Genomic DNA, 12,394 nt, shown 5'->3' with positions numbered 1-12,394 from the left:
TAACACAGCCATTCTGTTGGGCCTCTGCCCAGTGGAAGCTTGAGGGATCTTGGTATAGTGATTGTCAGTATTAACATTTAACAGAAGCAAGGTTTATGCATCCTTCAGAGTGCATGTACAAAGCAGTATTCTGATGAGCCTGTTGACTGCTCAGCTGGAAACAGTTCATTTTTTATTCATATGCTGTTCTACATACTACAGAGTTAACTTATTCTTTTGTCCATGACTCTGTGAATCTGTTTTAAAGTGTTTTAAATAAAGGGGAAATTTTTCTCTGATACGTGCCAGTGGAAAATTTTTAAAATCATCTATGAGCAGCTAGGGTATTTTTTACTGTTTTCAGATTCTGCTGCTGACCTGTGCAAGATTTGAGCCAGTTTCTAAGTTGTCAGGTGCTTTTTTGGTTTTTAAGAATAGATCCATTCCTTGCCCATTGATAATGTAAATATATGGGCACAGAGCTGACTTTTTAGACAACTATCTCTTGCAGGTGGTCCATATGTTTTCCCCAGAGACACAGGATTCAAATAGGTGATCTATTGAGGTCTTTTCTTAATATTGGTTTTGGTTTTCTCTATGTAGATATATTTGTAGCTCTTAGGCAAGTGTATTCTATAGCTACTGTTTTTCTGGAGGCTAAGGAGTAATGGAGATGCCAGAGAGCTGCTTATAAGTTAGCATGTCCATATGAGACAAACACGAGGATAAGCATTCTTGGATAAGTTAAAGGACAATGGGAAAGGTTCTCCATTTGCTCCAAAAGAGCTCCCTTAGCCTTTTCATAAATTGATGTACAGTAATTTAAATGTAATGTTTGCAGTATAATTGTTAACTGAATAGACATGAAGAAAACCCTAACTTACTGTTTTGTTATTATCATTTGCTTATTTTAAAGGTATTTGATGTTTACATAATATGAGACTTTTTCTCATACTTGGCTGCTGTTCTTAAGGAGAGCTGAGACCATTTTGTTAGGGATTCATATTTTTTAGCTTTGGATTTAGGTTTGGAAATCTTAGGCTTAGTGTTAACCAGGAAATCCTAAGTCTTCCATCCAGAAATTTTAGGGGTTTGTGAATTTATTATTATTTATTAACCAAAGGAACATTCCCCATTAAATCAGTAAGTATGAAAATTTTCAACTGGGCGAGGGGATGTATTTGATTTTTTAAAAAATAGGATTTGGTAACCATAAGGTAGCATCTTTCGGTGTTTTAACTAATCTTTGAACATCTTAAAGAGGTTTTAAGCACTTGCCTTTTCCTGTAAACCAATTGTAGAAGGTAGGATTTATTGATAGAAAATAGGAATTACAATGCTAAGCTTGATTGTATTGTGTGTGAGTGTTATGTGGTAACTGGTAAAAATGTTACTGTAAGTAAAGGTTCACTTTGGGCTATCATGATGACTTAGTACTACTTAAATGGTTTCTTGGTGGAGAGTTTATTTATTAAACTAGCAGTCCTTCAGGGCATAACTGTTAAGATTTTGAAGTATACTATTAGACTTGTTAGAATAACTTTTGTCTGAAGGATTTGTCTCTCATGTCCTAAAAATGAAACCAATTTATAAAAGTAGCCAAAGAATGCATTATTTGCTAGTACTTTGGCACAGGACAAAATTTTCAATTTGAAAATGATGTACATTTGCCTACTTGATTATAAATGATGTTGCCTTCAGAATTTTATGTTAAAGTACAAAATCAACTGAAGTATCATATCTGTTGTACAATGGAAAATCTTGTCAGTTTTAGGGATGGATTCTGGTTTGTTTTTTTTCTATAGCTTGACTGTTGGTGTTTAGAATAACAATGTTCTGTTGGTCTTAAAATATATACACAAACAACAAAAACAACATGTTATATTTGATAAATATCTTGATTTGGAGGGCTGAGGGATGTGGTGTTTTTATTATTATTCTTGGTCTTCCACCAGCAGTGCCTCCTATTAATGTGTAACTTGAGGCCTTCCCTTAAACTTGAAGAAACTGGACATATGTTTTCTGCATATTTTGTTCAAATTATGAAATTGTCTTTAGTTTATTTGTACTGTGAAAACAGTTTTTTAAAAGAGCTACTAAGCAGATATTTGAATCTCAAAAATGGATGTAAAAAAATTAAATAATTTTTTAACTTATTTTTTAAAATAGTAGTGTAAGGGCCCTGGCTGCTATCAGTTGTGTTACTTTTTGTTTTATGTTTACGATCTATTTAGAAAATTCAGTTTATTTCATTATTTAGATAGAACAAAGTTTCTCAGCTATGGTTACCCATAAGTACTTTATAATTTAACACTACTTTTTGAACATAGAAACCTTATTCTGCATTGGACAACTTGAAGACTTTGATTTCTTTTACAATTTAAATTTTTTAAATGTGTTTTGCTTTGGTGATACCCCCACCCCCACACTTTCAGATGCACTGATCACTGTGTTTGAAAATGACAAGACAATGAAGATTGTACTGTGCAGAAAACCTGTCGAATCATTTTCATAAATCATTTATCAAAATGAGAGATTTTTAGACTTTTGTATTCTGGGTCACTAACACTGTTCAAAAGGAGAGGCTAGTTTGTTTCTGTCCTCACCACTCTCAGCCTAAACTATAACAAATGGGAAAGGAGTTTCTAATGAATCTTGATCTGAGATATTTCTAAAATTAAGGGGGAAAGTTTCTGAATTGAAATCTTGAATGTATTTATTGAATTGGTCAAGGTACACAACTGTGCCTTTGTAAATGTTTATTAATCTATAATATTTATTAATCAGGTGATTTGAATAATTTAACTTTATTGAATGGTGTAATGTAGCAGAACTTAACAACAGAACTCAGTTATCACTTTTGTGAACAAGTTTGAATTGTCATGTTACTGTGTAATTGATTTGCTTTAAAATGAACAATAAATTTAATAAAATAAAATATTGTCTTGTTTTTTTATCTATTTATTGTATACTTAAAATTTGGTCTTTCAAACCATACCAAGTTTTCAGTTTTCACTCTTAGTAAGTAGCATGATAGTTTTATAGTGTTAGCATCAGTCTTTTTGCTAAAGTAAGATCTGACACTAACAGGAATGAAAGTTTCTGTAAGTAAAGAACAAAAACCATGAAATTCTACACTTGATTCACTGTCTAGTTTTGCTAAAAGGTAAGAGAGTTAAGATAATTTAAGAACTAAACCAATAAGATTTGCATTGATAATATATTAAATATTTTCATTATTTTGGTGTATAATTTGTTAGATTAGATGACTTATATTTACATACCTTATAAGTTCCTTTCCATGTGGTAATACTGTCTTAATTTTCTAGTTTTGATTTTTAAACTTTCATCTTAGGTTTGTCAGGTGGAAAAGAGAAGTTAGATACGGGAAAAATTTTTGAGATTCAGGTTTTAAAATTTTTAATGAAACTTGTCTAAAAGCAATTAATGTTCACTCTTAAAATAAAGAAACTTAAATCTTGAAAGAGTAAGGCAAGCTTTTTTTCCCCATTTTCTTTTTTTTTTTTTATACCAGGGCCACAGCCATCTCTGGGAGTTAGTTTTGGAACACCATTCGGCTCAGGTATTGGCACTGGCTTGCAATCAAGTGGCTTAGGTTCTTCAAATCTTGGAGGTACACTTTAACTTTTCTAATGTTTCCTTTAACCTTTATATATCTGAACTGTTAATAGCAAAAATTTTATAAGAGGATCTTCTGATGTTTCAGAAGTTAAAATTAGCTCTGGCATGAAAGATTCTCCAAACTTTATCAATGCCTTATAGTGACAGCTTCATAGGGAGCAAAATAGATGGTTATTGAAGCTATGAAACTTTAATACAAAAAGGTGAGGGAGGTCAATATAAAGTAACATTTTAAATTATATTAATTAATTATTCTTATTATAAGACAATCCCACTTCAGAGCCCTAGCTATTTTCTCTTGTCATTAATTAAGCTTTTAAAAAATTCTCATTTGTAGAAAAGGGAACATTTTAAGCAATGAGACACATTTTAGTACAGGAGATAAAAACTGAACTACTTATATAAATAAAATTAGTTCTTAACTGATTTATACTACACATAGAGTAATTTCTTGTTACCAGTTTTGCAGATTATCCATGGCCATTTTTGCATTGTAGCTTGACTTCTCCCCATAGAACACAGTCCTTTGTTGTGTGCCTGGTTATGCATCTTCTTACTTAAACATTACAATATAATTTTAATGTTGCCATAAGAAAATCCAGTGTAAAAAAACTTTCATGTATTTCAATTCCATTTGCATGGTGAGTCGAGAGAGTTGGTCATACTGTGAATAAACTATGTTTCTATATAGCATAGTTCCCTCATGTCATGGTTCACAAAACAACTTTTCCTCAGGGAACTAAATTCTAAGTTGTTGTAACTAATGAAAATATGGAATTATTCTGATTTTGTATCATGGCCTTTAGCTGTACAAATAATGTTTAATACTAAGCATCAGAATCAGTATTCAAACTTCTGCTTCAGAAAGTTTTGTGAACCAGTAAAAGTGTTTTTTAAATACTGTAAAAAATTTCAAATTATTTGTTATATAACTTGTTAGGTTTGTTGAATGGCTGGTCTTATATGTGGTCTTAAAGGAATCATCTGTAATTCCTTGTGTAATTTATTTATTCAGGAAAAAATACAATTTGTTTTTGCATTTGTGAAAATAGTTTTACTGTCTACGTAGAAACACCACTTTTCTATTTTGCATTAGGTCTATTTAAACAGAACATATGAAAGTTAATTGGATTTCACGAAGAAATGGGAATTGTAGAGATTTTGTATTTAATTGAAATTTTTGCATATCAAAAGCAAAATAAAATGGGCTTTTAATATATAAAAATATCTGTAAATACTGAGTTCTCTGATAGTGTTATGTGCCATGTTCACAATCTAGAGAATCTTCTTTCATTAAATGAAATAATTTGAAAGAGGGAAATACTTTTGTGCCTACTAAGCTGGAGTTAACTCATGGTGTTCATTAAAAGTCTCTAGCCCATTCGATAGAGAAACTAATGAGCTATGTGGTCTTGTTCTTGTTCCTGTTCTTGATCACTTCCTGTTTTCTTAACTAAAATATGAATGGATTATTAATATGCATTCTAAGCAGGTGCAAATTTGTTTAACTCAAAATTAATTTTATTTGTTTCCTTATTACATCTTCTGATTAAAGAAAAGTTTAGGGCAGCTAGATGACACAGTGGATAGAGCACTGGCCCTGGATTCAGGAGGACCTGAGTTCAAATTTGGTCTCAGACACTTAACACTTACTAGGTGTGTGACCCTGGGCAAGTCATTTAACCCCAATTGCCCTGCAAACAAAAAAAAAAAAGAAAAGAAAAGTTTACATGTCTGTACAGCATTGATTTGAGCAAATGATGACTGCTAGATTAGCATTTTGTATGAACTCATCTCAACAATTTCATAAATACACATTGCTAAACAAGTTTTGAAATAAGCTTTTATTTATATAATTTATGTTTACATAATTTATATTCACATAATTATACAAGATTATACTTGTAAAACTTCTGACAATTTTAGATTTTATCTGTTATTAGCTTTTGACTTATCTTTTATGTGCCATTGTATGTTTCTCTACCACCCTTCCACTAGGATTTGGAACTAGCTCTGGTTTTGGAAGCAGCACTACAGGGGCCTCCACATTTGGATTTGGAACAACAAATAAACCCTCAGGAAGTCTTAGTGCAGGTTTGTTTGTGTCTGAATTTTAGAAAAATTTCAAAGTGTAAAGAATTTGATTAAAGATATAAATATTGCTTTTATTCTGCATATCCAAAAAAGATCACTTGGTTTCGCCCTATATTATGGTATGCAAAAATATATTTACGTGGATCTTAATCTTCATCCTGCTTCTTTTAAATGTCAGATTTTCAGACTTCCTAATTTAATTCCCTAATTATGCTCATCCTTAGTAATAATAGCTATAATAGTAAGAGCTAGAATTTATGTAGCTAGTGCTTCATGGTTTGCAAAGCATTTTACATACATTATCTCCTTTATCCCCATAACAACCGTGGGATGTAGAAATTGTTATTATCCTCATTTTACAGATGAGGAAACTGAGGCTAAAAGAGGTTTAGTGATTTGTCCAGGGTCACAAATATAGGAATTGGAACTCTGGTCTCCCTGACACCAGGTCTGGTCTTTCCTCCATCTTTCTACATACTGGCCTCCTTACCTAGGCAGCAGTTCTTTTGGGCACTCTTGGCATATTTCATTTGAAACAGTTTAGCTTAGCTTAACAAATTTATCATGCAATTGCAGCCAAATATTTAATAATATTCACCCGTGAAATATTCTAGGAAAAGATTTGATTCCAAAGATAAGACATTCAGCAGCTGAACATTCTATTTGGCTTTACTTCACATGAAACCATAAGTAGTGTCTGTAGTTCTATGCCTAAAAGAACAGTATTTCTATTAACATGTAACTGTTTACTTTTGGATTATAAACTTTGACAGGCCACAAAGTACATATAACTTTGAAACAATTTTAGATTTGTAACTAATAATTGGTGTCATGTGATCCTTAAACGGTCAGTGTTTGATAATAAATAGCATACCCCTAAAACAACTTGTACTGATACATGTTTACTTTGAAAGACATTTAGTGTATGGTTGGTTAATGTTTCAAATGGACATGTCCAGGTAGCCTACTAAGCTAGTCATAATGCTTTTCTCTTTTGAGGGCTGAAAGGATTGCTGTTCTGAAGATGATAGTGGTGGTATGATTAACTCAGCTAGAATGTCATGTCATTTTAATTACCCAAAGGTGATTATATCAAACCAGGCTTGCACAATTATTCATCTTTTCAATTTGCCCCTTGAAACTAGACATTGTGTGTAGTGGTGGGCTGCTTGGTTATAGCAGGGATCATGAATGAGGATTGAATGCTTAAGATAAGTCTCACCTCTTTCACGCAGAGTCGAAACGACTTTGGTAGGAATTAAAAGGTAAGGCCTTTGGCTTAGTCTGCATGCTAATTTCTGGTAGTACCAGAAAGATTTTTCTTGCCTAATACCACGTGTTAAAAGTTGAGTAGGCTCAGATTACTGAGCTATTAAATTTCTTTCAATTTTTTCAGATACCAATTGCTTTTTTTCCAAGAAATATATGAAGTTGTTGTTTTGATTTAACTTCTGATATAAATATTTTCTCCCCTACACACAAGGCTTTGGCAGCTCAAGTACAACTGGGTTTAACTTCAGCAATCCCGGCATCACAGCATCAGCTGGCCTGACATTCGGGGTGTCCAATCCTGCCTCTGCAGGATTTGGAACAGGAGGACAACTCCTTCAGCTGAAGAAGCCGCCAGCTGGGAACAAAAGAGGAAAAAGATAAACACTCGGGTGGGCGGGGCAGTAAAAGCTGCAGCCGCTCTGTTCATTCTACAAATCTATTTTTCTAGAAACTGATGCAACAGTGAAATTGCATCCCAAGAGATTTATAAGGTTTTGATATTTTTCCCTACTCTTAAATTTAAATTGTATCCACACCAGTGATGATGAACAGCTATTTTCTTGTTAACATTAACCCACTTGTGTATTTTTATTATTTTAGTTCCTAGCTTTAGAAATGTTTTGGTGATATCACTGAGAAAACTTGTAAAACCATTTATTTAGCCTAATGTTAGCAGTGTTTTTGTTAATAAGACCTATTCATAGAAACGGATGCATATTTGTTCCTTGTACATATATAAAGTATATTCTAGTATAGATATAAAAAAGTTCATAATTTCTGTTCTTTGAGAAGGCCTTTTGGAATCTACTGCAGGGCATTTCTGTGAATATGTATGTAAATATATACAGCATAATGCACACTTGTGTGTACATATTAAAATATATATTTACACACGTACAAACCTTGCCTCAATGTTATCTCTACCCCCTTTTGAGTCTTTCTTTTTCCGTGTTTTTGTCTTCAGAGCCTCACTGCCTGTTAGGATGCTATGTTGCAGTCCGTGGCTAACAAACCTTTGCCAGTCAACTTCATTGCTGAGTTGGCTCTCCCCCCTCCATTTCAGCCTTCACCTTCCATAGCCACTCCAAAGAAAGAACTCACGTCATCTGATCCTGTGGCATATGCAAATAGCTTTTAAAACCTTATCAGCATCCTGTGAGAATGAGGTTTTAAAAGGTTTTCTTTCTTTTTTTTCTAAGACTGACCTTCAGGAGAATACTGACAATTCTAGACTGTTGGTTTAGGGGCAAAGAACTGAGAAGCCAAAGCTCCCAGTGCTGTGCAGGTGATGGATGCGCTGACTCTTACTCTGGTGGCCAGTTTTCTGACATTCCAGCATGGAGTCTCTTCACAGAGGGCTGCTGACAGCCACACCAAAAGAAGGGGCTTGTCATCAGCCCTCAGTGTCTTAAGTAACTGTCTAATATAGAATAGAGCAATCGTATATTTTGAGAGTAAAATATTCATTCTTGCCAGCCTCTCTATAAACTACCCCTAGTCTTTATATTAGAGAAAACTCCATGTTATAACATGCTAATACTGTCAAATCGCATCTTTGTATTTAGTGTTTCTAAAGTAAAATGGTGGGGATTGAAGGGGACATCCTTGTAAGGAGTGAGCTGTCTTATCTGAGATTTTCCACCACCAAACAGTGAGTTATCTTGCAAGTACAGGTATCAGATGGAGTGTGAGCATAGAACTTCATGGACAGTAATGTACTTTTTTATACAGAAGGGTTTTGTATATAATGTGCATCAAATCAAATATTTACAGAAGCATTTTCACCAAGGCAACTTTTTTTCTAAAACAAGTGTTGCACATATATATTTTTTCTAGTATGATGTCAGTTGCTTTTGATCATAACAGTGTTGTCAAGTTTTGTATGTTTGGAATGGTTCTGCATACAATGATTGGTCTTCTTTGATACATTAAAAAAGGGATATGTTTGGGTTTTAGTACTAAAATTGTTTTCACTTTTGTTCCTGAATCCGACTTTAATCCGAGGGATCTGAGGAAGATATAGAAAAACCATGTTATTTGGTTTTTGAACATTGGTCATAATTAACCATTACATGCAAACCAAATTTTTCTTTAAAAGGTATATTGCATTGGGCTACAAAAAAAACAAAAACCCAATGTGGATATTTGCATTCCTTTGTTACTGCTTCATTTCTTTTTAAAAAATGTTAAATTTTAAAATGTTGAACCACTGGAATTCTTGTACCATTTGTGAAAATTCTATATGTGCTGCCATTGTCCACGTTGTCTGCACTTTGTCTGCAACCTACCATTGTGTAAACAATAAAATTTATTGCATCAATGCTCCAAACCCTTAGAGCCATCACTTGCCCATTAATATGAAAATTTGCTAGTGATTCTTAGAATTTTAGCCTCTTAGTTGAATGGGTCATCTTGATATGTTTTATTAATTGGTTTGTATTTTTTTAAACCTCCTAGCCACATCTAGGTAGGCTTCTCTTTTGTATCCTCTAAATCTGTTTGTTGGTTTCTCATAACAAAGCAAGCACCATGTCAATTTTTTTTCTGAACATAAATGTTGCCCTTTTGTTAGAACAAGATAAGTTCCATTACAGTAAATACTACCATAGTGGGCCATGTATTGCTCTCTGTGTGTAGTCATTTTAGAACAAGATAGATTTATTCATCTGTATTTCTTAGTGTTCACATCTAAGAATGGCCTCCTTATTTGGTATTCTCCAAATCACACAAATGCAAAATTACTTGAGCAAAAATGTCCCTTAGGGTTGAGAACCCCAAGTATGCCTTGATTAGGAGGCTCTAAAACTTCCTTCCTCGGTGGCATATGCATCTTCTCGGGGTTCAAGCAGAGAGCCAGATAAACTTGCCCCCATATTGAGTTTGACATTTCTTGTTTTGGAAAGTGTGACTGCTAATTGATTTACTTTCTGATTTAGTACCCAGCCCTCATCTCCTATTACATACTGTATTGGGGAGGTTTGTATCAAGGAAGGTAACAGGTTGGTCCTGGCTTGTGTGCTTGGCTGTTTGGATGCCCAAGCATGATGAGCAGGCAGAAGGTATAATACCACCATAGACTGCTAGATTTCCTTACTATACTAAATGTCAAATGTTTTACTTATTATCTGTATCAACAGAAGAGAAACTAGCGCTATGGTTCCAAAAGTGACCCTTCCCCAGGGAATTCAATACATTATTTTAGGGGGGAGAGGAATGGACATGGTTTGCCAGCCAGGGATTCTTTTTTTTTTTTCTCAGTCATTAAGACAAGGGGGGAAAAAAGCTATTTAGAGAATTGTGAGAAAGAAGTACTTTGTCATGACCTCTTATGTAAAACCTAATTCATGGTTCCAATTTTGCTTAAATTAAACATTTTTCGGGGGCATCTAGTTGGTGCAATAGTTAAAGCCCTGGATTCAGGAGGACCTGAGTTCAAATCTAGCCTCAGACACTTGACACTTAGTAGCTGTGTGACCCTGGGCAAGTCACTTAACCATCATTGCCCTGCCCCCCCCCATTAAACATTTTTCCTTTTCTTTGTAAATTATCCTTTATCTAGAGGCCAATAACATGTTAACTTTGCAAAGAATTTTTAAACATTTGTCTGGTTGACTGAGGGTGCTATGGTTAAGGATATAGAACATGTAGATTCAGGGATGGTGCCAGGCTCTTGAACAACCATATATGGAAGATACCTAGGATCTGTCATAGAAAAACCTAGTTAACTTGTTACACCTTAGAAGCTAGCTGTAGTCCAGCTATGGGAGGACTAACAAGAAAGGGGTAATGACCAGCGACTAGGCAAGAAAATTGATATTGAATGGAGCAAAAATATAAGCACTGTGCAAGGCACTGAGATTCAGGGACACGTCATGAAAAATGAGAGTCCCTGGCCTCCCCAAGGCAGATATGATGGATACACAAATAAGTTAATACAAAGGAGTGTGATAGGGTCAAATTAAATACCCTACACTTAAGGGCCAGAAGAGGTCTTAGAAATTATCTGGTTTCCCAACTTCCTCATTTTACAGATGAGCAAACTAGTTAGGTGATAGATAGGTTAAGTAATTGGGCCATAAGTCATATAAGTAATAAATAGAAGAGCTGAGATGGCCACTGATCTCTCTCTCCCAATCCAAATATGTATATATTGCTCCACTGAAATAAGACTTTATTTATTTATGCTTTATCAGCTAAGGGGATCAGGATGTACTGAAAGCAGTGGCACTTGACTTAAGGCTTGAAGGAGTTCAGCACATATCAAGAGGAGTATATTTCAAGCATGAGGGTGTATCATTCATTTGAGCATCATTAGTGCTAAAGGCAGGTAGCAGTTCTGACCCTGAGTGTGTCAGAGTGGTGGTCGTCAGGTCATTTGGCATCAGATTCCTTTTTTGTAAGGTGAAAGAAATGGGAGATGAGATGAGAATGGAAGCAGCTAGTCATCCAATTGGTCGGTATTTATATTCCAGTATAGATGCTTTTTTTTTTTTTTTAAGTGAGGCAGTTGGGGTTAAGTGACTTGCCCAGGATCACACAGCTAGTGTTAAGTGTCTGAGGCTGGATTTGAACTCCTGACTCCAGGGTCGGTGCTCTATCCACTGTGCCACCTAGCTTCCCCCAAGTATAGATGCTAAAGTCGTTTTATTATGTATCTGAATTCCGTGGGGGGATAAGAGGCCATTATCATATGGGATAAGAGTGGTTGGTTCCAAAGGTTCTTAGGATTTTGAAGAATTTTAGTTACTGCTGTAAGCCTATTTCAGATTTACATGAATCATCTGAAAAGCATCTTGTTTTGCTGTGGTATATGGATTCATGATAATTTGCACATAGTATTTAATAAATATTTATTGGACTGGATTTTTTGAAATTCTAAGGGAGTTATAAATTTTAAATTGGCAGAAATTTACAGTCCGTGTGTTGCAGGGGGAAAGTACTGAGTTTAGACAGGAAATGGTTCTGATTCCTACTCTCCCACTTAACTGCATGACTTTGGGTAAGTTACTTAGCTTTTTTTTTTGTGAGGCAATGAGGGTTAAGTGACTTGCCCAGGGTCACACAGCTAGTATATGTCAAGTGTCTGAGGCCGGATTTGAACTCAGGTCCTCCTGACTACAGGGCCCATGCTCTATCCACTGTACCACCTAGCTTCCCTAGTAATTTAGCATTTTTGAATATCAGTTTACTCACCTGTAAAACAAAGGAAGGTTTAACTTGATGACCTCTATGTAAAGTCCTTCATCTGACCCTATGATCTTTTTTATGAACCCTTTATTTTAAATGAGGAACCTGAGACTGTTACACAGGCAGGCATTCCCAGGGGTAACACTGGAATTTGTGTCCAGTTTCTCTGACTCCAATCTGTATTGCTTTCATTTTGAGTACTAGAATATTTCATTATATA

The 12,394-nt window shown here is 34.7% G+C and overlaps 1 protein-coding gene across 1 annotated transcript in view; it reads left to right on the top strand.

Annotated features, from left to right (window-relative positions):
* The window catches only part of NUP58 (nucleoporin 58), a 58,264-nt gene extending 48,960 nt beyond the window's left edge, over positions 1 to 9,304 (top strand). The window contains 3 exon segments of the mRNA XM_043995505.1: positions 3,515 to 3,613; positions 5,620 to 5,715; positions 7,199 to 9,304. Coding sequence (XP_043851440.1) covers positions 3,515 to 3,613; positions 5,620 to 5,715; positions 7,199 to 7,368 — 365 coding nt within the window. The 3' untranslated portion in view covers positions 7,369 to 9,304.
* The last annotated feature ends 3,090 nt before the right edge of the window (positions 9,305 to 12,394 follow it).

Source organism: Dromiciops gliroides, chromosome 3 (genome assembly GCF_019393635.1).
Source record: "Dromiciops gliroides isolate mDroGli1 chromosome 3, mDroGli1.pri, whole genome shotgun sequence".
Taxonomy (NCBI): domain Eukaryota; kingdom Metazoa; phylum Chordata; class Mammalia; order Microbiotheria; family Microbiotheriidae; genus Dromiciops; species Dromiciops gliroides.
This window is presented reverse-complemented; position numbering and strand designations above follow the sequence as displayed.